At 36.9% G+C, this 26,456-nt stretch overlaps 1 protein-coding gene and 1 long non-coding RNA gene across 2 annotated transcripts; both read left to right on the forward strand.

Annotated features, from left to right (window-relative positions):
* Positions 1–7,044: 7,044 nt before the first annotated feature.
* On the forward strand, positions 7,045–13,660 carry LOC113283583 (probable 37S ribosomal protein S5, mitochondrial). The gene is made up of 8 exons (XM_026532906.1): positions 7,045–7,668; positions 8,076–8,602; positions 9,322–9,372; positions 9,458–9,565; positions 12,473–12,568; positions 12,695–12,793; positions 12,887–12,946; positions 13,047–13,660. Exons 1-8 carry the CDS (start codon positions 7,146–7,148, stop codon positions 13,110–13,112), a joined length of 1,530 nt encoding a protein of 509 aa, XP_026388691.1. The 5' UTR covers positions 7,045–7,145; the 3' UTR covers positions 13,113–13,660.
* A 2,366-nt stretch (positions 13,661–16,026) lies between these two features.
* LOC113283585 lies at positions 16,027–19,962 on the forward strand. Its single transcript, XR_003327527.1, has 6 exons — positions 16,027–17,097; positions 17,614–17,698; positions 18,460–18,533; positions 18,925–19,042; positions 19,308–19,448; positions 19,901–19,962. It is a non-coding gene; the product is annotated as an uncharacterized LOC113283585 (long non-coding RNA).
* The last annotated feature ends 6,494 nt before the right edge of the window (positions 19,963–26,456 follow it).

Below are 26,456 nucleotides of genomic sequence, written 5' to 3' on the forward strand. Positions count from 1 at the left end.
TTCTTTAACTCCTTTTATTCAAGTGGTAATAGTTTCTCCTTGTTCATGCATTTAATTTTATCTTTAGAACACTGAGGACAATGTTAGATTTAAGTTTGGGGGTGGGGAAGAAACTTTTTGTTAATTTTTCTTTTTAGTTGAAATAAATAAACTCCAGAGCCTAGAAATTTATGCCTAGTAAGGATTGCACTAACCAATCTAAGTGGATGGAAGCATCTTGATTGTAGGAGTTGAGGAACCAATCTGAGTAGATGGAAACATCTAAATAGAGTCTATTCATAAAAGCACAGAGCTCAGGTGTTAGAAATAACATGATAGTTTCACCGTATCTTGGAATCATATTATTACTTCTCTTTTTATTTTTTGCACAATTTTTATGTTAATGTCTGCTGAGTTGAAATAGGGTGATTGAGTTACTAATTAAAAAAAGAAAAGAAAAAAAAAAGAAATGGAGACCATACCATTTGACCAACCGGAATAAATTCAATAAATTCAACCACTGGTACCCTTGTATATGCCAGTTGTGTTGACCTAGAGTTAGGATTATCGACCACTAGTTTCGTTATATATGCCAGTTGTATTGATATTAGTCAGACTAGTATCTCAATCCATTAAGTCTAGGACTCATCTTGGCATTGGCGTTCATTCTCAACCTTCAATTTCTATTTCCATGTTCTTATTATATTCATGTGATTTGTTTGATTCCAGATATTGATGTCCATAGTGCGACTATCTGAGTAGAGCTATCACTTATATATGAATTTTAGTATGCTTGAGTGCAAACTCGTGTACAACAATTGGAATTTCGTATCAGGGTACTTCCCTCTATAGTCAATGAGAGTATGCCAACCAAGGAGGTTCTTTAGTGCTATTCCAAGGTTCTGCGTAGATAGCTAGGCTAGGGTCTGGAGTAAAGGTTTTGTGGGTATATCTCTGGTAAGCCCTCCCGAGACTATAACTCGGCCACTAGGGCCACCTAGGAGTTTAAAGGCTTGTTGCACATGCTAAGTCCAATCGCGACGCCTGCGACAGTGAGTTAAGATTTTATTTCCTTTTAGATTTGCTCGAGGACTAGCAAATAATAAGTTTGAGAGTATTTAATAGACGAATTTATGTGTCTATTTTTATCTCGATTATCTATATTGTTAGTACCCATTTTTGTACTTATATTCGTATTATTTCTTTGTAGGTGTTTTCGAAGAAATAAGCTTTTACAGAGGAATTGGCTCGAAAAGTGGCATTTGCAATACCCGGAGGAATTACTAAAGGCACCCAGAGGAGTTGATAAAGGCACCTTGGAGTTTTCGCTATTTACAACCCAAATTTTACTATTCGTACCCCACAGATTTCTGTTCGCAACCCAAAGATTGCTAACCGTACCCCAAATTTGCTAAAGGGACAATGCGTCTGGATAAGGGACAATCATCTTCTTCATTTGAATTTCGAATTTTGGCGGGAAAAAGAGCAACAAGATTAGGGTTTGAGAATTGATGATGTTTCACTGAGATTAAATCGCTGAAATTGAATGGGTAATCTTCCTTAAGCTTAAAACGGGACTGTTATATTCGTTTGATTGGATCAAAGTTGGTTAGAATGTTGATTTGAAGCAAACAGATAGAAAAGAAAATTGGCGGAAAACTTGTTATTCACGGCGCAGAATTAGGGTTGTATTTTTTTGGCACGATTAAAGGAGATTCAATCGCTGGATTAAATTTGTTTGGGCTTATTAAGGCTAAACAGGGTTTCTATGCTCGATGGATTTGATCCATTTGGGCTAGATAAGACGGGAGAAGAAAACAGAGGTGTTGAGAGCTTCACGGGTTGTTGAGATTTCCTGGATTGGATTTGGGTAAAATTTTGTCGGAGACTTTCATGGGATATGACCTGGATTAGTCTGTTTCTAAAAAACAGGGAAGGTATGGTCTTTCGAATCGAACATCAAGAAGATTTACATCGTTTCTCACAAACAGGGCAATGAAATATTATCGGGTTTTTACTTGGAATATTTGGTGGAATATTTGGCAATTATGTGAAGATATGAGAAGGATATTCTCTGTTGATTCGATATTATCTTGAAGAGAGTCTTACAACTGCAAAATTTATGTACAAAAGAAAGAAAGAAAGTACGATACTTTCCGTGGAAAAAAAGAAAGATTTTTAGAGGATTTAACCGACCTATGATGGGTATAAATAGATGGGATTGGTTCTTAGAGATATAATCGGGAGTTTGGGGACCGAACGAACACTTTGGGTGAAGTTTGTGAAGCTGCAGGAGAGAAAGGAGGAGGAGTTGAAGAAGAAGAAGAATATATCACATCCCATAATAAGACATTCATCTTTTCTTTGTAACTTTCCTTCAATTGTAACAACGGGTTCTGTAACGCCGATACAACGTTGCAAATCGGCTGTAACATTATTTTTCTCCAGTAAAACACCCTTTTTTGAGCCATGGATTATTATTTTGAGAAAGTGTTTGACATGATGAGCTAAACCCAACACTAGGATGACAGAGGAATCCTAACATCATACATGGGTAATTTAAATTAATTATTTTTATGACTTTTGCACTAATTAAAATTGAATTATGATTTTGATTAATTAGTTGTCATCTCATTTGATAGGTCACGCTTGCTTAGATGTTTTGATGTCCCATGCTTAGGATTTACAACTAATATGTTTAGAATCTACCTTGGCAAAAATAAATGTCCATGTCTTTATTTATTGAGTTATAATTGTTAAAAGAATTAATATTTGAAGCTTATGTAATGATTTTGGAGGAATCCTGAGTCCTAGTTTCTCCCGATATTGCTATCTCTTTCTGTAGATATTTATTAGAATTAATAATTAAGTCTAGAATCGAGTCTACACAAGTCCGAGTGAACGACAACTTTACTTACCACTATAAAACTACATCACACATTCTAACATATCTAGATCAACTATGATGATCAATCAATCATGAAAGATAATCTAATGAATCTAATTGTTTTCCATAACGTGATTCAATTGTTCACTATCTTATAGAAAAATAAATGAACCAATTGAAGCAAAATTAGATTGATTCGTAATTGTATAAAGTACTAATACAAGAATCAATTCATGAAAATTAATCCACGGTTTGCAAAGATTGCATTCCTTAATATATAAATGTATTTGTTCATGAGTATGAAATCATACTTGTTGATGGTGGTTTTTAGTTCAGGGCTAAATTGTAAAACCAGTATTTAATGCGCTGTCACCTTACAAGGGGTTGAAATGTGACGAGTGCAGAAAACCTCCTCGCTCATTGAGCAATTCAATATATATGAAATTCACTCAGAATGGTGCGCGTAGTAGCAATCCCAAATATTACGTGGTTTCTATTTTATACCAGAATTATTAATTAATGCATGATTTGCCTAGTATTTTTCCGTGCTATGTTCTCAGCCGAACTCTCATCATTGACATGACATGACGATTAAGTGTTCACTCTCAGCAGAGTAGCATGAATCTTCCGAAGTGCCAGTATTGAGATCTGCATGAAAATATCCACATGGGCTACATCACTCTCTGACAGAGATGTCCGTATCGACGCACTTTTAATTAAAGATAGCTCGATCATGCTTAAATTCCTTAGGAAAATCTAGACTGTTAATATCAGTCTCAGAAACGATCACGGCCACACAATTTGGCCACGCAATTCAACAAGCCTGGCCAAGCCCTAGCGGAAATAGGCAACCATCATGATGACCATCGGCAGGCCCACCAACGCCCCAACTGAACGCATCCCAGCGTTGTCAAACGCCAACCCTAAGTAGGGTGGTCACGCTGTGGAAAGAAGCTCGAACGCCCATAGACTGTCTAAAACAGTCTTAAAAGCCTCAACAATCCCAAGAACCAAAGCCACTACCTTACCTTTAGAGTTATTGCTGAAACTTGCCCCTGTCATTCCCTGATGGATATCTCTTTCTTTCTCGATATCCACTTCTCGGCGTTCAACTTGCCCTGAAATTCTCGGGCTTCGCCGTGGAATGAATGTTGCTGCAAAAAGTTAAAACAGGGAAGAAATGGAAATGAAGTTTTGATCCAATATGAGTCAGAATGTGCTTATTTTCCAATCCTTTATGTGGTCAAAGATTATACCTTGGGAAGTAAAAGTTGTAAATGTCGAAGCACCGGTAGTACTTGGTCCTGGTTCATCCATTCTATCTCGATTGAGGAACTTGTGGGCAGGTTCCCCTCAATTCCTACCACTGTTTGTTGCCGCCGCCTTTGGTAAACATTACGACGACGTTCCAGATCTCTTTCTATCTCCTGTTCAGTCAGTGCACTTCTTTTTTCTCTAGCACGGACACGACGGTGTTCCAACTTTGATTCCCCATCATTCCCTGGAATAAAAGTGTGTCATACTCTTTGGTAAGTACGACGTTCCCCTTTTCTTACATGTATACGTATAGATAATAAATATGTGGAAAAACAATCTGAAAGCAATTAGAAGACAACTGACCTTTTTCAGTTTCTGCTTCTATCAGTTCCTGACGTTGAGCCTGGTCGATAAGCCTTGGACTTTTGCGAGGTCTGGATCTAGTGGCCTGGTGGCACTCCAATGAAGAAGCAAGACGTGTCAGACTTTCACGGGATTTCTTTATTGAGGAATAAATGGATCCCACTGAAGGAACTGCAATGCAATTATAGAGATTAGATTGTGAAATGATAAGAACCTTTCCTTATCTACTTATATCAACTAAATCTACTTATGGTACATACATAGATCAATTAAACTTTTGATCAACTAAATCTACTTAATTTAGAATTGAACTTTTGAATTAACATGACAACAGTAAACTAAAACTTTAGTTGATATACCTCTGTCACTTTGTGAAGTAGATGTTGCAGATGGCGCATGAGCTGTAGTACTTGCTTGTCGCTTCGTATCGTTAATCTCGCCTTCAACTGTTTGATGCCGCCGTTTATGGTAAGCAATGCGACGACGTTCACGATCTCTTTGTATTTCTTCTTCAGTCAATGCATTTTTTCTCTCTTTCACGGATACGCCGTTGTTCCAGCATTAATGCCCTATCATTCTCTGATGCAAAAGTGTTTCTTATTCTCTGGTAAATATTACACTCCTTTTCCAGTCTATTTCTCTTATCTTCTGGATGTTCCAGCTCATGATGTTCAGCCTGCTCGATGAGCCTTGGGCTTCTACGGGTCCGGAGCTAGAAGCATCCATTTGTACTCTGTGTTCAAAATAGATTCCGAATTTATATATGCCCTGTAAGTTGACCTGTTACAGTCGACATGGAAACAGAAATAAGTAATGTGGAAATGTTACTATATATAAGAGCGATTATGTATCAAACTATAACTGATATGCCTTGTTATTTCATCGATAATAACTAATGTGTTAGGTAACCGAGAGTAACATATGGGATAAATAAGAGAAAAAGGGGTGGTAAGAGAATTCATGTTAACAGTAAGAAATTCTCACTGTTTAGAATACAACGCGATATGAAATCGAGACGCTAAAAAATAGTACAAATGAAAACACCATCCACAACATTATTTTCGAATACTTTGTGTTTGGAGATCGTAAATTTTGTAAAGCTATCAACTACTTTCAGTGACAGAATTCTCAGCCATTAATAGTGGTGGTGATTATATTAATTGTTCCCCCATCAACAGTTCATATTTAGCTTTGCTAATATGATCCCCAACGAATAGGAGGTGGTGCAGCTTGCTAATAATATGCACAGAGATCCCTATCGTAAAACACAAAGATGCTGCATTGCAAAAAATACAAAGTCAGTAGATAAAGTTGGTAGTCATACAAACTCAAGTTACTATCAGATTTCAAAGGATGCTTAGCTACTTTGAAAACAACAACTTTATCCACTGAATTCTTGCTCAAAACTAAAATTTGAGACAAACCATCCTCTGTAAACTCTTCCAACTTACCGCAATTCTTGGCAGCAACCAAGACTCATCTCTATTTTTTCCAGCCAAAACATGTGCCTTAATCATCTTCAAAATATGAGATTTCACATACATTTTACTTGAAGTGTTCATTCAACCAAATAGGCCAAATTAAAAAAAAAGAGTGATACTATGAAGCATATTTACAAACATGTGGAGTTGAAGAACGGGTTTTACTTGAAGTGTTCATTCAACCAAATAGGCTAAATGACAGCAGCAAAATGGATCATGTAATGTTCATTCAACCAAATATGGCAGCAAATCGAATTACTGTAATCAACCAAATTTGGATGCAATCATGAAAAAGATGAAAGAAAATTGGTTAAGAGAAAGTTCAGTTCAGTTTATTACCTTAGTAAGATTGGCGGAGAGTGAAATATGTTGATATGACTAGAAGAGGTTGCAGGAAAATTTGTTGGAGGAATTGAAATTTCCAAGAAGTAGACTAAATATTTCTACCCATCAGATTTTTCAATTTCTCTTCGAATTTTCTTTCATTCTCTTGTTCTTCCTCGCAATTAACCTAATCACAAAATTGTAGTAGAAATTTATGGTTTGTATTGATCGGGATCAAAATAATAAAATCAGGGTTCAATAATGAAAATAGGGTTAAATAATGAAATTGAATTAATTGATGAAGATGATAAAATTGGACGGAGGCGTTAGTTAAAGATTCAGAAGGAAGAAGAGGCTGGTATGAATTGAACTGAAATTGAAAGTGAAGGAGGTGGTGGTGCCGTGGTGGTGAGTATGAACTGAAATCGAAACTGGTGTTGAAATTAAATTAGGTGGATGGTGGTGACAGGGGGGGCGTTGGCTCTGCGGTGGTGGTGATGTTGCTGCTGGTGGTGGTCATGGTATCGTCGGTGAAATCTAAGAAGAAAATCTCGATTGAGAAAGAAAGCAGACGAAGAAGAGAAGAGAAGGTAAGGGAGATAAGTAGGGAATAGGTTTTTTGCCCTTGGTTTGAAAAATATTTACGAAAACGTATGCAGTGGTCTTAGAAACACGGAAGGCTAATTTAGTACATTCATTTTCGCTTATATTATAGATGTTGATACTCGTCCGAGTTACAATTATACTTCTGAATTCACACACCGAGTCAAACCCCTCCGTTTTTCACTCTCAAGGGTTTTACGAGATTTACTTCTCATTCAAATGGTGTACTGATACATCTCCTCGACACAACAATGGCCGCATCAATAAGGAAATCGAGAGGAACATGGTCACGAATACTCCTAAAATCACCATCCTTAAAAAACCCCAGCATTCCTCACAAAAATGTATGCAGAAAAATCCCAAATTTTAGCCCCCAAATTCATCATTTCCAAATACCTAAATCAAATCTATCATTATCTCATTACAGATTCAGTTCGTCTTTTGTTCCTTCTAGCGATAGAATAATCCAAAAACTTCTAGAGGAGGCGGAGGCGGCGAAACAAAAAGAGAAAGATGAGAAGAGAAAAGCTGGTGTGCTTGATGATAATGATGATGTAGAAGAAGAAGATTATATGAGCGTTGGTCCAATGATTGAGAAACTTGAAAAGCAAAATGCTAAAGAGAAAGGGCCACTTGGGCAACATGAAGAACCAACTGATTCAGAAAGTGAAGTTGATGAGAGATGGGAACCTGATGCTGTTCAGAAACGATCCGATGAATTTGAAAAGAAATGTAACCGTCATGCTGAATTGCTCACCAGCTTTGCTCATTCTGGTAAAATTTGTCTCTTTTCTTGTTATAGGATATTGCTTTGGATGAAATACATTTGGATTGTTTTGTTATATTAGAGTTTGAGAATTGTATCAGTCGAATGTTTATGACTTGATTAAAATGGCATTCCTTGTGTTTGTTTTTCGGCTTGAGGAGAAGGTGTGAACCAACTCCTCAGTGGAGAGGCATGGCAAGGGGGATGCACTCCACTTGCCTTCCAGCTGAACTTGGTGGCTTCACGTATTCATGGGTTACAGTTGAATATCTTAACTCGTTTTGGTTTTATTTGGAAGAAACTGAATGGTTCTAAGAAATGAGTTTCTAGTATGTTTATGGTGTTGAGTGTATCAGTATGTGTCTATGTGAAGTACTTCATTATCAACCATTTATGCCTTTTCTTTTCTTTTTAGAAACCCTTGACGAAGCTCACAACTGGATGCATAAAATTGACCACTTTGAGCAAAAGCATCTCCAACTTCCATTTGAGTATACCGTTATAGGAGAGCTGATGAACCGTTTGAAAGACGCGACTGGGAAGGAGAGGTTTATGATTCTTCAGAAACTGAATAGAGCCATGAGAATGGTACAGTGGAAAGAGACTTATGATCCTAATAATCCTGCAAATTCTGGATTTATTCAGCACGATAAAGGACGAGGCAATGCGGATGTTTCTGTAGAGCATTCAGGAGGATTTGACAAAGAAAGGCAATTGATTAAAGGGTTTATGGATGACGATGAGGATAAAGATTTCATTGATGATAAGGATGATATATTGATGGAGAAGCTCAATGCCATTGACAGCAAGCTTGAAGAGAAGTTAGCGGCATTGGATCATACATTTGGAAAGAAGGGGAGGGTTTTGGAGGAGGAGGTTAAAGAACTCGCAGAGGAGAGAAATAGTTTAACTGAGGAGAAAAGAAGGCCACTTTACAGGAAAGTAAGTTTGTATGTCTCTGTATGTATTCATATAAGGTTACTTTTAAATTCCATTTACAAAATCTGATAATGAATTAGATAAAGAATGCCATAATATCCAATGCTTCATAGTATTTAACTCATTTCTGAATTACTTTCGTTGTGCAATCGTCTGTTGCATCGGCATGTATTCAGATACTTCCATTGCACATTTCATCCATTTTATGTGATTAGTATGACGGAGGTGCATATGCATACACGAGACATGCAACCATAAGAGTTAATAAGTTAGTTAGAGTCACTTTCCATTTCTGGAATTGAAGCTAAACAATGGTAGGTTCTGTAGATTTTTCTCTAGAAGCCAAGAGTCTGCAACATATCCGTTCCATTTTGATTTAGGGTCGTGGATATCTTACTTCTAGTCATTGGTTGTCTTTTGAAAGTATTTTGGCATTAAGCATTGGTTCAAGTTTTGGCTCGCAAAGCTTAAATTGAATGTTGCTCTAATGCTGCATATATATATTGTATGTCTTTTTTTTTCTCGATAAAGTATGTATGCCGTTTGATGGAAGTCTGCTAAGCTGATATTGTGTCACTGTTGTTATCATAATTTCGTTTTTCTTTTTGAAACCAGTGATGGGAACTTTATGCATATAGATTTTGCAGCGCTTAATACTGCATTCCCAATATCTTGATGTCTATCAGTATTTCTTCCCTGCTAATGTTTTTCTATTCTTTCAGGGTTTTGATACGCGATTAGTTGATATGAACCGAACATGTAAAGTAACTAAGGTATGAAAGCTATATTTTGTCAAATTACTCGCGTTCTGTATTGGTTATTTTGCCGATATTTGTTCTGTCGTCCTCTGTGTTCTAGGGTGGACAAATTTTCAAGTACACAGCTATGTTAGTTTGCGGGAACTATAATGGAGTCATTGGTTTTGCAAAGGGAAAAGGTCCAGCGGCTCCCATTGCACTTCAAAAGGTATTAAGTTCTCTAGTCTAATAATACAGCTGCTTTATATTCTTTTCCCTACTTCAAGTAGGGTCGATACCATCTCAGATAGGGTTAACTTCTGCTTAACTTCTAACACAGACATCTGTCACATTATCAGAACACTACTCTCGTAAACTGCAGTTAAAAATAGCTGTATAGAGTTCAGCTACTTTTATGAGTTTATCTGGTTATGCACATGAGCAAAACACTGGATAATTGCTTCTAAGCCACTAGGAAAAGAAATCTATAATATAAGCGAAAACGATTTTTCTCCGGTTCCACCGTCGCACAGGAAATTTCTAGAATAACCTTCCGTGTTTTTAACACTGCTGCATAAGTTTTCGTATTATCATTCTATCCAGGGGCAAATTACTACTTATCTATCTAAAACATGTAAAAAGAACCGAACTCCTCTAATTCTTTTCTTCATTTCGTCTTCTCCATCGCCGAAATCTCTTCTTCTTTATCTTCGTCAACATGAATATAGATTTCTCTCCCTAAAGATGTTTTCGTCTTTACTCAATTTCTAATTTAGAGTTCAGAGTTTTGATTTGATTGATCATTCAAACCTGTAACTCTAAAATAGAAATTGGGTTTAATTGTGTAAAATTTGGTGAATGATCCCACGATCTCTGAATTCGAAATTGGGTACTTCACAGAGAAGCATCAACCATTATTTTTACAATCGGCTCCCTCTCAAATTAGAAGATTAGATTTTGGTCATCGGAGAAGGTAACCCCTAACACAAACAACAGTTGAGATCTGTTTTTGGGATAATTATTTTTCTCGCATCTAGGGGTTTTAGTTCTTTCTGTTGTTCATCATGCGGTTTAGTATCCACTTTGTCTATGCATTGATTTTTTATTTTTCTTTCAAGTTTTGAACTTTCATTTTAAACTTTTGGGTTATTGGCAGTCGGTAATTCCTGTTAATGAATCATGCTTTTGTGATTTTGATCTATCCTGCAAGTTTGATCTTGGCTCTTGGGTATTTTTGAAGAACTTTAGTAGAGCCAAGCAAGTCGATCTAGGTAATTATTTTGTTTCTGAATAATTTGACAATTTTTTTATGTGGTATTAGATTTTATGTTATTGATTTTCCAGTCGATAATTTGGTTTTGTTTGAAATTTGAAATGGTTTTCAGGAGTGTGGAAAATCCTGGGAATAATCTCTATGCCATTATGTTTGGTTTTTTTCATCATCATAGAGCAATTTATGACCCTAAACTAACTTACTAGGCAACCGATAGATTAATTTTGATTTCCATTGATAACTTTTTCAAATGAAATCCAGATTGGTAAGAATCGGGTAACAAGTTGAATTTCAGTTGGGCATGAGTTTTGGATTTCATCCTTAGTTGTAGTGTAGAAAGATTACGTTGTGAACATTACCTGTTTGTGTAAATGCCAAATTGAATACCATTTTGTTTCATTTTAGTTTGTAAACTCATTTTTAATTCAAAACAATTACAAACACAAAAAAAAAACTCATTCTTAATTCAAAATCTTCTGCTAAATTTCTGTTCTGATTAATTTGTAAATGGAATTATAGTCTGTCAATGGCATCTCTTTTAACTAGACCAGTTGTTGCTATTCTTTCTTAATTGGAGATTTCGATGTGAGCAGATGATGAGAATACCAAATGATATACCTTAGAAACTTTGTATTATAGTTTCCCAGTTTCGTAGCCTTATTGTTCTGAATTTACACTTTGGTTTGCTACCTCTTTATTATTGTTTTCGTTCCGGGTAGGACAATTGCTTAAAGTTACATCTTCTGTTATTGAAAGAATGTAAAAATTGTGTTAATCTAATTCTTTATTTAGATTTTCGATTAGTGTTGTTTTAAAAGATGTTATGTTTTTTATAGGCATGTCTTGAACACCTAAGTGGTAGTGGTATATGAGTGATGGGAAAGTGGGCAGTTGTAGTTGGTTTACCTGCATTGCTTCTTTTGAAAGTTGATGCTACTGTGATTATTGTCCAGTCACCCGGTCTTGACAGCATCATCCATGAAGCAGACTTTTCCATTTCTGCAGCTGGGAAAGCGCATTTGTTATGTGGAGATTCTGCTATTCATGCTTTTTCATTTGTTATAGTATTAGATGGTTTGGCTTCTAGAAAGTTGATTTTAGTCTATATTCCGCAAAAAGTTACATTCTTTCACATTTTTATCAGAAGTGTGTATGGCTTATGTAATTTTATTAGCTTTTCTAAGTTAGAGAAGATATGAACAAAAATCGTACAGAAAACACACAAAATCAGTACTTATATGACTGCATGTAAACTTGAATGTGGTGTGTCCTTCTATTTGTTGTTTCCAATTCTTTGACTTGAACTGTAACATAATGGTTAAGGGTGATGGGAATAAATTCGGAGCTGCTGTTATCGAGTTGGGAAGAATGCTGTGGGTTAATTTTATTAACCCGTCATAGGACCGGTTACAGGCCAGGGGCGACGTAGGTTTTAGCCAGGTATATAAGGTAGCTGGAAGGGTAACTCCAGTTCCAGTTGGGTTGGTGCCAAGCGTAAGATGGAGCAGTAAACCCCCATATGTGGCTTAATTTCCCATTTGGGTAGTATTTTGCTATATGTACCTTTTTGTTGACAGTTACAAGTATGATTGACAACTTGCTTTGGTGGTGTTAATTATTGACCCCGATATACTAACGAAGGCATTAGATATTTAGATCACCAGCACCCCTTCCGCCCTGTGCCATTATGGCACGGGCAATCCACTAGTTAACTGATAAAAGATCCTTATCTTTCTTAATGGCTCGATTTATATATTTAGGAGTTGTTTTTCTCCTTAATATTGTTGTATGCATTTTTAACTCTTTTTTATATCTTCTGGTCATCTCATTTTCTCAGTTGCTAACTGCTTTTATGATTCTCAGGCATATGAGAGATGCTTCCAGAATCTTCATTATGTAGAGCGACACGAGGAGCACACGATTACACATGCAGTGCAAACCGAGTATAAGAAAACAAAGGTTCGTGTACAAGCGAATTTCTCCTCTCTCCCTCTCTCTCTCCTCGCATTTCCTAACTTAGAAATAACTTGTTTATTCTCCCCTCATTTCCTAAAATGCTGGACTGGGACTTGTTTCTTTTCCTAGATATACCTATGGCCCGCCCCTACCACAACAGGGATTAAAGCCGGCAAAACTGTTGAACTCGTCCTAAATCTAGCCGGTTTCAAAAATGTCAAGTCAAAGGTAAGTAACCATCAAACAGATGACATTGTGCGACTCTTAAACATCTTTTTTAACAATTTGGTGTTCGTACCTGATGTTCATTGTTTCGTGTAGGTTGTGGGATCAAGAAACCCCCAAAACACGGTTAAGGCACTTTTTAAAGCTCTAAATGCGGTAAGTGGTAGACTATAACACAAGTTGCATTATACGAGACAAATTCAATTGCAATCGGTACTATGGAATATGATTTTTCTGTTAAACTTCCTTTGTTCAGATTGAAACTCCCAAAGATGTTCAAGAAAAGTTTGGCCGAGCCGTTGTTGAGTCACATCTGCTATAAGAAGAGGTATTTTTACCATTTTCTTCTTTACTTCCTCAGTGAACTGGAAGAGATAACTGTGTCGAAACTAGGAACTAGGAACAAAAAAGTTATTGAGTTGCATAAATAATTTGCACATTATTTTTGTTGGTCATTGTTTCTCGTTATATTTTCTGTTGGCATGACGCATACCATAATAAAGATACACTTCATAAGTGAACTGGTTGCCAGATATCTTTTGTCAGTAATGCATGAGAAAATATACATACATTGATGAGAAAATGAAAGGAAGTGCCAGGGACTGTTAAAGTTTTCATTGCTTGTAATGATTTTTATTTCTTCTTGGTGAAGTATTCTTTGCTGGAAACTGAATTAAAAAGGAACGAAAAGAACAAATTTGAGTTAAGCTGTTAGAGCTTTTATTATTTGGGTCCCAATGTTGTGTAGGTTTGATGTTACAACTCACTTACTGTCTCTCACCTTCAACTTTAAGGGTTTATTGTTGTCTTTTAAAAAACTTGAATTTGTTTGGAGATAAAGCTTCACATGGTGATGCAGGGCTTGTGTTACTCTATTGTCTTACTTCTAAGAAACCCATTACATGGTGTTTGCTGTCCTTTTTTTTTTTTGTTGTTGTTGTTGATGGAAGGTGTTTGGTACATTTATTGCTGTCCTTATTTATGTGGAACTGAGCTCTCCACAAATCAGGGTTAAGCAGAGGGTAAGAAATAAGTTTGATAATCTACTCCATGAACGATACTCCGAGTTATCTTAATCTCATGATAATATTATCATCCATATAAATGATTTTAAATATTAGGATTTTTTGCCATGTTTGCTTTTGTCTCGAGAATTTAAATACGAGCGTCTGTAGAGTGGCAAGTTGTCCCATGCAACGAGTCTAATGGGTTTTAGAAATTTACTATAAGATGTTAAGATTGCTTCTGGAAAAAGAATGCGTTTTAGTCTAGCTTTTGAGAAGCCACTTGTGCTATTCAGAGTGCTTCCACTTTTTTTTTATGTGGAAGTACTTGAACATCCTAGACCAAGTCCAGTAATTGACTCGGTTTCACCAAGAATATGTGTATACAATTTCACTCACTGGCACAGCTGAAAGAATGAAATTTAGAAGTCACTGCCAATACCAAACTAGAGATTTAGACTGGCACATGGACACTTACAGTATACTGGACGCGTATACTGTGTTTTTGGAAAAGAAATTAGATGCCGTGTACTTGCTTGGTGGTAGTTGTAGATGAAGAGTATTATGAGGGGTGTACTTTTAGTTTCCAATCTGATGTACCAATACCAGGTTTAATGATTTGGATTATTTATTTTAGCATTTATATCTAAACTGAAACAACATCGATTCCCAAGGGCTCCAACTAGAAAGTTGCTTCTTCTGATATGGTGCGTCAACCATGCCCCGAATAAAAGTATAGTAGTTTGCTTCTTTTCCATTGATCCAAAACTAGCTAGGGATGCTTTAGCGGCTTTCTTTCTCTCGCTTCTTTGTAAGATTTTGTTCAGATTAAGAAGCACGACTCTCTAGGATACAAGAAGGTCGATAGAAATTTAATCTTAATGCATCTCCGTTTTCAGGCAAACGCATTTAAAAAATAAATTGTATGGAGTACAAGTCAAACAGTCAAAATTACTCAAATTATTTTGACATACCCTCCCTCCATTTCAAAATAATAGGTAGGTTCGTGGGTAACTCTTTTGAGACGGAGGTAATAGTTTGGATAACCATCTAATCCTAGACACATGTTCGTTCACAGTGGTGTATTGACGGAGGTAGTGGTTTGGATAACCAACTAATCTGAGACACATGTTTCGTATACAGTGGTGTGTGCAGTTAAAAGTTTACTTTTGTCATTAATACTCTTTAGTTTAAATAGTTCACATATTAAAAAAAAAGAAGGAACTACTGGCGCATTAAAATCCACCAATTTCCCTACCTGTTTTTGCGATTGTGTTGTGCTCATTAATGAACATCTCTCACTTCTTCAAAAAAGAAAAAAAAATAAATCCTCTAAATTTTGGATTTTCCTCATTTCAAGATGTACTCTCCGTATTACAAATAAGGTTTTTAAAAACGTCGAAAACTTCTCTAGATTAAAATTTAATGCTAAATATTTTCTTTCTTACTCCCTCCGTCCTCTATATATAGGCGAAAAAGTGAAATTCTCATAAAATAAAAAAAAAATTGGTTTTTATAAATTTTCCTTATGTTTTCTGATTTACCCTCATCAATTCCAATATATTTATTTAGGAAATATGAAAAATATCAATTTATTAAGGGTTTTTATCCATTGGAAAGTGTAATTGTTTTTGAATCTTACTACAGGCATTAACTAAGTTTGTTAATATCATGTCCTTTAAAAATAAAGAATAAACATGAAAAAAATCACATTGGAAATGGTTTTATGCCTATTCATAGGGACTAAAGAATTTTAGTTTTCCGCCTTTACAATGGAGACGGAGGGAGTATATATTTTTTTATGTTCAATGCACTATTTATACAATCCGGTACATGTTTCTTTGCCTAAGATATCATTAAGTTTCAGGGGTATGGCATCAAAACTCAAAAAGATTTTGTGCACCCAATCTGCTGTAATTTTGTGCTGCTAGTCCTTCATGCTTTCCTTTTTATTGTTAAGAACTAGTACTAGTACTTTGTAGTTTGTATACCTTTGTACCACTCTTCGCTGGGACTAGTTACTCTTAAATTTAGAACATGAGATTGCATGCAATCGAACGGTCTCGATTAAGCGGGCATGCACTCATCGAAGATGATGATGACTCACTCACTCACACAGGACACACTCAACAAATCAACTAACTCCATGCACCATCATATTCATAGGATATATATGTAGTAGTCTTTCATTTGGAGTTTTAGAGAGGGAGAGAAACACAACATCTGATCATACATCTAGAGCTTAATTTGTTATCAGATTGAAGGAAGGGATATTGGTAGTGACATGGAAACAATAATCTCATCCACAAGGGATAGTGAGAGTGGCTTTTGTTCATTAACAGGTATCTACTACAGCAAATGGGAGTCACCAAACATTCCTACAACTCCGTCTCTTTCCCTCCCTTCATTTCTTCTCTCCCAACTTTCCCCTCGACACTTGAAAAAACCAGCTTATATAGACTCGGTCTCTGGTAAGTCCCTCACTTACCAAGAGCTTCGATCACTCTCAATTGGCATAGCCAGCACTCTACATTCTTCTTTCGGTATTAAAAAAGGCGATGTTGTTCTTGTGGTTTCCTCAAATTCCATTCATTTCCCTCTACTAATTCTTTCCATAATGTCAATGGGAGCAATTTTTACCACAGCTAATCCATTATACAGCACATAAGAATTACACTGTCAAATTCAAGACTCAAATCCTGTACTAGTATTTAAACCCACGAGTTTAAGTCGAAATTTGACGGTATGATATTAAAGAATCGTGTCCTGTTAGTTGAAAAATTCATGTACAACTTGTTCGTAAACACACCTACTAAATCATCCAGCAGCATTCCTAGCAATATCAAATCAGATGATATTGCTGCTTTAATGTACTCTTCGGGAACAACCGGGAAGAGCAAAGCAGTGGTTTGCTCACACCGGAACTTGGTTTCCATGGGTGGCTTACTAAGACACGTTTGGAATACTGAAGGAGGTGGTGATGACGACGTTTACATGTGTGTTGTACCATTGTTTCACATGTTTGGGTTATCCATGATGGTTTGTGGGGTACTAGCTGCTAGATCAACAGCCGTGCTTGTTAAAAAGTATTCCGTCGAGGAGATGCTCAGCGGTATTGAGAGGTACAACGTAACGAGGCTTCCGGTAGCTCCACCAGTGGTGGTTCAGATGGTGAGGTTTCAAAACAAGATGAATAAGTATAACTTGAAATCTCTTAAAGAGGTGATCTGTTCAGGGGCACCCTTAGGGAACGAACACATTGAAAGATTTTGCAAGATCTATCCCCAGATAAACCTAACTCAGGTACTTGCTGGTATTTATTTTTCCTTATTAATTGCTTCACCCGCCCATACCGAGCATTAAACTCTAAAGTCATTCTAGTATTCTTGTCATGATTGTGAGATTATCCTCCAACATAGTCTAAAAATTTATACATGTTGTGATCATACGAGTGGATTTTTAGCAGTAATACACAGTACTTTAACGTCCAAATACATATATTAACTCAAAATGGAAAATGAAATGACGCGATTGATGATGATGGATCGATTTGGATAGTGAAAAATACTATAACCCCCTACTACATGGGTTCAACACATAGAAACCCAACAAAATGGATCCTTCATTGTCAACTCCATTCTTTCACATTTTGATATTTTTAGGCCCAGAACTTTAATTTTTAGGGCTTGATAATAAAGTGACATTTTCATAATGTCAAATTTACCCTTTTCAATATATACAAGAGAAAAATCATAAGATCCATTCATTTCTTCATTTTCTTTCTCTCTCATCTCTCTCATCTCTCTCGCTCGGTTGCAGGTTGCAGAGAAAAAAGTTTCAGGGTTTGCTCTCTCTCTCAGACGAAGAAACAGGCCGAGAACACGATTTCTAATCGAAATTTCCAGTGAGTAATGATTTCATAACTTAGATCTGACCTTTACAAAAAAAGATCCTGATTATCTAAACATAAATTCGAAATCAACATCAGTTATTCTTCGGAGATTCAATGAAAATTCATCAGCAGGAACTGAATATGAAGATTCTCGTAGAAAATCAAATCCAACAGGAAAAATTTCAATTCAATCGGTTGATTTCGTAATCTGATTTCATTTTTTCTGCAGAGATTTCGTTCTAATTTAGTTTTCTGTTTGAAGATTCATATAAAGTTTCTAGGTTTATATTTCTTTCATTGATTTCATTTTCTTTTTTAGATCTGGAAGAATGATAGTAAATCATCTGCGTGTTTGTTATTAGAAGAAGAAGATCTGTTAGAAACGATGATAAATCGAAATTTTATTCTCGGTGTTTTGGAATTTTGGTGCATTTTTGGAGTTCATCCTGGTTATGATGTAGTTATTTAGAGATTTGAATGGATTTGATTCAATAGATAAAATAGTTGAGCATCAAATAATCTATGAATTCGAATCAGTCAAATATTATTTCAATTTTATTTTGAATCTGAAATTAAAGCTTGTGAATCTCAAGTTAAGGTTTCATCATCTCTTCTCAGTCTCCATTCAAGTCAGAAGTCTTCTACAATCTAATTAGTTATTGTTTCATCTCTTTCATTTTTTTCAAGGTTTTTTTAAGTTGGGATTTCCTCTTCTTTGTTGTTTTTCATGTATGTAATGATGTTTTAAACCTTAGGACTTACTTATTGTGCAGGTTCAACAATGGAACTATGAAGATCTTCAACAACAACAGAAATAAAGAAGATAACAACTAATCGTCATTCACAGGTGATTCAAAATCTGATTCTTCTTTTGCTTTGGAAACAACTAATGAATAAGCTGTTAATAGTAATAATTTTCATCTGGAGATTCGGTATCACCAACATCTGATAATTCTGTTTTTGAGTTCTAAATGTTTGATGAATTGCTTCTGTTGTTTGGTTTTATTGATGTTGTTTAATTTTTGTAATTTAAGGATACGAAATGTAGATGAAGTATTTGGATCTGGCATTTAGTATGTTTATTTACATATTCTCAGTTTTTACTAAACAAAATTGTTACAAAATGTGAAGAAGGACACACAAAACCTTTTTTGAGATCTTTGCTTCTTTCAATTGCTAATAAACCCAGTATGTCCATCCTTCCATGTAATGAAGTTTTCTACACTTCCTTGATGCAGAACAACTTTGGGTACTGGAATCTGTACCTGGAGATGTAAATCCTGAAGAGAGTGATGGAGAAGTTGAGAAGGTTTTCCAGACCTTGCAAAGTTTACCCTCAGAAATCCCATCAAGAAAGTAAGAGTTATTCTCCTTCATTTTGTTGTACTTATGTATACTACAGTTTTCATTTGTGCAATTGGGAAGTTGATATATACATTCAACTACACTACCATATATATGGATCCACTGTAAAGGTGGACGACTTTTGGAGTTCATGAACTGCCAGTGAACAACACATTTGGAAGTGTTTTCTTCTTTCATGGAAAATCATACCTTCGTAAGAGAATTGACGTTAGTAGATCAACTATCTAACATGTCATATTATGTTTCTAAACCTCAGGTGGCTTGTAGATTACATGATGGAGCTTGGGTTCTTCAAATCACTTTCCCAGTGGGTTGGCAATAACCTTATGAAATCTGGGGACCATGAAACATGGGCTTTTGATCTCCAAGGTGCTGTTGATATGTTCAATTTATACAGGTATGTCCGATTATCCTCATTAATCTGCTGGTATTAGCTCCCGTTTGTGCTTTATTATGGATGTGTAACTTTCAGTTACACAAGCTAAGTGGATGTGTAACTTCTAGTTACACAAGCTAAATAGATGTGTAACTTCTAGTTACACATGCTAATTAGATGTGTAACTTTTACTTACACATACTGATTGAATACAACAGCTGAAGGTTTTTAATGCTTGGAAACAACTTATTCATGATTAAACCTAGGTAGTACTTGTCATCTTGTATAAGAACTCCAATTTGAATGATTCAGGTTTCAGTTGGTTGATGAGTGCCAAATATTGTATATATTTATCCCTTTTTGTTGGCATTTAACTCATCTTTTGTGCAGTAATTCTACATTTTATCCCATATTCTGTATTTTCATTGTTTTCAAGAAATAAATATTTTTATTAATTAATTTTGCATTTTTAGGTAATAAATAAAGTTCGGATGAGTCGCGGAGCGAAAAGAGCAGAAAAGTAGTGAAAAGCCGGGAGAAATTACGCAAGGAAGCCGCGAAGAATGGTGCGCACAACCTCATTTTCTACACACAAAAGCGCCTCCGTTCTCAGCCATCAGATCATTTCTCAGAAGCATCCGACGGTCGCTCCTTGCTGAGCATCAAAATCTGATGTCTCTGCCAAGCACCACAGCGCTGAAATTCCAAGCCTTCAGATTAGATGGTAGTTGAATCCAACGGTCGCTCCCTTGCTGTGCATCAAAGTTTGATATCTCCGCCTAACACTACAGTACCTAACTCCATCAAGTACCGTTTATTTTGTTGTATCATATAATCCAACGGTCGCTCATCGCTTACCTCCGAATCACCGTCCGATCTACCTACCATCTCCGAATCTCGCAGCTCAGAGTCACAGAACATCAAGACTCGATGCATTCGCCTTACACCCTAGTACCCGAGCCCATCCACCTAACCCAAACACACCCCCTACCCCAAACACAATCGAGCCATACCCTCTCCACCATCTTCTCCACAGAACCACCGTACACCACCACCTTCTCCACCTGCTCTGACTCCATCACCAACTCCTCTACCACCACCACACCTCCACCATCATCACCCCTACCTTCCTACAACTATTACCCATCTTTATAGCCCCCTAATTCGTCAATTTCTCTCCTGCCGAAACCCTAGGTGAATGGTTGACGAATTAGTGAAGCTAGAAAGAGAAATTGAAGGCATGGGAAGGAGCAGAGAAGGGAGAAGAAGCATGGGTTGAAGACGGACTCGTCTTATCACGTTTGGTAAGCTCGAAAATCAAAACCCTAGTCTACTGTCAATTTGGGGATTTTTTGTGTAGAACCCTAATTGTGCTTGTAACTATAAATTGGGACTGTGGGTGTGATGTAAAGACTCATGTTGGGATTAGCCCACATCCAGGACTGCTAAGTTCTGTTAATTCTCTTGTCCTGTTGAATTTTCATGTTTCAGTTAAATGTGCTAGTAGTTAATTCTCTTGCTGTGTTTTGTTAATTTCTTGCTTTGTTCTGTTATATGTTAAATGTTCTGTTAATTTCTTGCTCAGTTAGTATGTTCTGTTAAATGTTCTGTTATAAATATGTTGAATGTTCTGTTATTGTTAGTTCAGTTAGTTGTATCCTGTTTAGATGTTGCTCACTGTTAGTATCAATTCACTATCATGTTTGTTTTACTGTCATTTGAAGGAATGCTAGGCTAGATACATTTGAAGCAATGAACTGATTGTGTAATGGAAGAAATCAGTGCTTAAAGCAAGCTGATTTTCTTGCCATTCCCTGTGTATGCTTAGGTTGCAGTGTTGATTGTGCATTGGGAGAAGCTAGTGCTTATAGCAAGCTAGTTTTCAACCCATTCTATAGGAATGCCTGTATTCTTGCCTTAGTATTGTTTCATTTCAACTTTACCTCAACCCTGCCCTTGGCTTAGGCCTTGGTTCATCTTGTGTTGTTTTCTGTTGCTTTTGTCCTGTCATGTTACTTGCACTATTTTCTGTGGCTTAGGCCTCTACTGTTGTTTTCTCCTGCTGTGCACTTGCACTGCTTTGCAACACTGCTTTGCTGCACTTGCATTGCCTCTGCTGCAGCTGCAGTGCAGCACTTGTGCTGCTGCTGCTGTTGTTGCTGCTGCTTCCTGCAGCCAAGCAAAGGTCCATCAAACTGAAACCACAGCTCAGGTTAAGACCCAAAGGCCTAGCTAAATCAAAGCTCAAGTTCAGTCCACCAAAGCCCAAATTTCATTAAGGTCAAAAGCCTAAATTTAAGACCAAAGCCCATTTGCACTTCAAAGATAACTGAGCCCAAGCTCAGTTCATTTTAACAAACCCATTAGTATATTAAGCCCAATAGTTCCAAAGGGGTATTCTAAGCCCTAAGCAAATCTAGGAACCCAGATAGCTAAAACACTTCCGAAACACACCCGATCTCTGTGGATCGACCCGTACTTGCACATTTGCCACTTTCGACACCGTGCACTTGCGGTTATAATTTGTAGGACCTTTTAGAAGCCTATCAAGTTTTTGGCGCCGCTGCCGGGGATTGCGCTTAATTTTATACATCTCTCCGGGCCCACCAAGTTTTTGGCCGGGGATAATTTTTAGACTCTTTTACAAGCCTGCCAAGTTTTTGGCGCCGTTGCCGGGGATTGGTGCTGTGTTTTATCTGTGTTTGTCTTAGCTATTTTGCATTTCATTTCATAGCATTCGCATCTGCATCTGCTTCACTTCATTTGCTGTTGGACCTGCTGTTCTGAACCTGTTCTTCCTCTGCTGGGACGCCACCAAGGAAAAGAACCAAAACCCAACTGGGTTTTTGCAACAATATCAGAGCAGCTGGGCTGTGCTAAAAAGGTAAGCCTAAACCCATTCATTGAGAGAACCCAACCTGTGGGCTTCCAAATTTTTTAATTGTGGGCTTGTAATAATTAACCCAATTTTTTTGGGCTTTTTATTTTTCTATTTTGGGTTTGTAATAATTTATTTGTGGGCTTGTATTTATTTTTTGTGGGCTTGTTTAAATTCTTTCATTGGACTTGTATTTTGAACTCTGGGTTTAAACCCAGCTGAGCTTGTAAGCATCAATTGGACTTGTATTCCACTCGAAAGTGGACCTCGAAACCAAAGTTTTAAAACAAACGTCGGGCCTTAACCAACTGGGCCAAATTAAACTTTCAAAATTAAACTTAGTGTTTCGTGGGCCGCAGCCTTCCATCCATTTCATTAGAGGCTTGCACAGTGGGCTTGCTCCCATACAAAAACCAAATTTTATTTTATTTATTTAAAAAAAAAAAAAAAAAAAAAAAAAAAAAAAAAAAACTTTTGTTCCTTTTGTATATATTTTGCTAATCCAATTTGATCTCGGCTAAAATATGTTGGATTTTTGCCTTGAATAACGGAGTTTTAATTCTGCTTTCGCCGAAATCGGGTATTCTCTCTCCTTTTACTCTACTCAGCATGTCCCTTTCCATATGTTGCATTTTAATTCTTTCCATATTTTGAAACATTGAGGACAATGTTTAGTTTAGGTTTGGGGGTATAGAGTAGATACCATGATAATTTGCCATAATTGAAAACGAACTCCTTCTTTTTGAAAAAAATTGAAAAATTCCAAAAAAAAATTGAAAAATCAAAATTCTAAAAAAAATTAAAAAATTGAAAAAAAATCATAAAAATGGAGCTCATTTACCTTGAAATGTTGACTCTTGTGCAAATATGTATTTTTATTAGGAGTCTTAGTCTAGATATTTAGGCACCCTGATTCTAGCACAATTCACATAGTGATAAGAAATTTGCACGCGCACGATCTACCAATACATGTATGGCCTCGATCTTCAAGGTGTTGATAGGAAGTTACGATTGCCAATCACTTTAGAATACTGAACGAAACTTGACTAGCTTGTTCTTTGGTTGGTTGGGATAGAAGGTGGAGGTTACATTAAGAAAGACAACCATCGAATTTAACTGGGTGCATCAAAAAGGGCTACCTCTTGCAAAGTGTCATGTAATCTTTTGTTTCTTTTGTTATGTATCAAAAGTGTTTTCAAAAAAAAAAAAAAAAAAAAAAAAAAAAAAAAAAAAAAAAAAAACGATGTATATATTCAGAAAAAAAGAAAAAAAAAAAAAAAAAAAAAAAATCAAGTATTTATCAATTCCATCATCTCTTGTTCCAAAAATAAAAGAGAATAGTAAATGTAAATAAGAGTCATGTAATTTGTCATCTTTTGTTTTTTTTGTAATAAGCAAGGAGGGTGTATGCCATTGATGTACAACGCGAGAAATTGTGAAATACCTCCAACTCATTCACAATTCTCGTAAAGTCCGGACAGCTAGCTAGATTTCGACCTCAGTTCTTAGCCTGAGAAACTATCTCTTGGTGATTAGTAGTCATGACTTCAGATCTTTCTTTACACATGTGTAGATACACTTTACACTCTTATCACATGTCTTTTTTTTGTTATCAGTGCTAGGATTGTGCCTTCGATAGCTAGATTGACATCTCCATTTTGCTGTGAGCTTAAACTGTTTTGCACATGTCACGTTTGATGGAATCTGAGCTTATATTTTGTCCTTAGGTTTTGTAGGCACACCTCTGGTAAACCTTCACGAGACTTCAACTCGTCCACTAGGGACACTTAGTGGTTTAAAAGGCTTAGTGCATACGCTAAATGCATTCGAGAGACCAGCGACAGTGGTATAGTTAGGATTTCCTTAGTTTTGTTTTACTTGAGGACAAGTAAAATTCAGGTTTGGGGGTATTTGATGAGTGCCAAATATTGTATATATTATCCCTTTTTGTTGGCATTTAACTCATCTTTTGTGCATTAATTCTACATTTTATCCCATATTCTGTATTTTCATTGTTTTCAAGAATAAATATTTTTATTAATTAATTTTGCATTTTTAGGTAATAAATAAAGTTCGGATGAGTCGCGGAGCGAAAAGAGCAGAAAAGTAGTGAAAAGCCGGGAGAAATTACGCAAGGAAGCCGCGAAGAATGGTGCGCACAACCTCATTTTCTACACACAAAAGCGCCTCCGTTCTCAGCCATCAGATCATTTCTCAGAAGCATCCGACGGTCGCTCCTTGCTGAGCATCAAAATCTGATGTCTCTGCCAAGCACCACAGCGCTGAAATTCCAAGCCTTCAGATTAGATGGTAGTTGAATCCAACGGTCGCTCCCTTGCTGTGCATCAAAGTTTGATATCTCCGCCTAACACTACAGTACCTAACTCCATCAAGTACCGTTTATTTTGTTGTATCATATAATCCAACGGTCGCTCATCGCTTACCTCCGAATCACCGTCCGATCTACCTACCATCTCCGAATCTCGCAGCTCAGAGTCACAGAACATCAAGACTCGATGCATTCGCCTTACACCCTAGTACCCGAGCCCATCCACCTAACCCAAACACACCCCCTACCCCAAACACAGTCGAGCCATACCCTCTCCACCATCTTCTCCACAGAACCACCGTACACCACCACCTTCTCCACCTGCTCTGACTCCATCACCAACTCCTCTACCACCACCACACCTCCACCATCATCACCCCTACCTTCCTACAACTATTACCCATCTTTATAGCCCCCTAATTCGTCAATTTCTCCCCTGCCGAAACCCTAGGTGAATGGTTGACGAATTAGTGAAGCTAGAAAGAGAAATTGAAGGCATGGGAAGGAGCAGAGAAGGGAGAAGAAGCATGGGTTGAAGACGGACTCGTCTTATCACGTTTGGTAAGCTCGAAAATCAAAACCCTAGTCTACTGTCAATTTGGGGATTTTTTGTGTAGAACCCTAATTGTGCTTGTAACTATAAATTGGGACTGTGGGTGTGATGTAAAGACTGATGTTAGGATTAGCCTACATCCAGAACTTTCAAGTTCTGTTAATTTTCATGTTTCAGTTAAATGTGCTAGTAGTTGCTGTGTTTTGTTAATGTCTTGCTTTGTTCTGTTAACTGTTAATTTCAAGTCATATGTTAATTTCAGTTCATGTTGTTTTGTTTCAGTTCATGTTGTTATGTTTAGTTCAATCTGCTGCTCTGTTAAATTCTCCTGTTATTTATGTTAATGTTCATGTTCTGCTAATGTCCTGTTTAGGTTTTGTTCATTGTTAGTTCAGTTAGTTATGTTACTGTCATGTTTAATTCACTGTCATTTGAAGGAATGCTAGGCTAGATTTCTTAGAAGCTTTGTGCTGATTGTGTAATGGAAGAAATCAGTGCTTAAAGCAAGCTGATTTTCTTGCCATTCCCTGTGTATGCTTAGGTTGTAGTGTTGATTGTGCATTGGGAGAAACTAGTGCTTATAGCAAGCTAGTCCTCTTCCCATTCTATAGGAATGCCTGTATTCTTGCCTTAGTATTGTTTCATTTCAACTTTACCTCAACCCTGCCCTTGGCTTAGGCCTTGGTTCATCTTGTGTTGTTTTCTGTTGCTTTTGTCCTGTCATGTTACTTGCACTATTTTCTGTGGCTTAGGCCTCTACTGCTGTTTTCTCCTGCTGTGCACTTGCACTGCTTTGCAACACTGCTTTGCTGCACTTGCATTGCCTCTGCTGCAGCTGCAGTGCAGCACTTGTGCTGCTGCTGCTGTTGTTGCTGCTGCTTCCTGCAGCCAAGCAAAGGTCCATCAAACTGAAACCACAGCTCAGGTTAAGACCCAAAGGCCTAGCTAAATCAAAGCTCAAGTTCAGTCCACCAAAGCCCAAATTTCATTAAGGTCAAAAGCCTAAATTTAAGACCAAAGCCCATTTGCACTTCAAAGATAACTGAGCCCAAGCTCAGTTCATTTTAACAAACCCATTAGTATATTAAGCCCAATAGTTCCAAAGGGGTATTCTAAGCCCTAAGCAAATCTAGGAACCCAGATAGCTAAAACACTTCCGAAACACACCCGATCTCTGTGGATCGACCCGTACTTGCACATTTGCCACTTTCGACACCGTGCACTTGCGGTTATAATTTGTAGGACCTTTTAGAAGCCTATCATTGGTGA

Source organism: Papaver somniferum, chromosome 5 (assembly GCF_003573695.1).
Source record: "Papaver somniferum cultivar HN1 chromosome 5, ASM357369v1, whole genome shotgun sequence".
In the NCBI taxonomy this organism is placed as follows: domain Eukaryota; kingdom Viridiplantae; phylum Streptophyta; class Magnoliopsida; order Ranunculales; family Papaveraceae; genus Papaver; species Papaver somniferum.

Excerpts from the sequence above, each read along its gene's own strand:
- LOC113283583 (XM_026532906.1), top strand. The coding sequence starts at position 7,146 with ATGGCCGCATCAATAAGGAAATCGAGAGGAACATGGTCACGAATACTC. Across the intron at positions 7,669-8,075 it reads CACCAGCTTTGCTCATTCTG|AAACCCTTGACGAAGCTCAC; the intron begins GTAAAATTTGTC and ends TTTTCTTTTTAG. Across the intron at positions 12,569-12,694 it reads CCGAGTATAAGAAAACAAAG|ATATACCTATGGCCCGCCCC; the intron begins GTTCGTGTACAA and ends TTCTTTTCCTAG.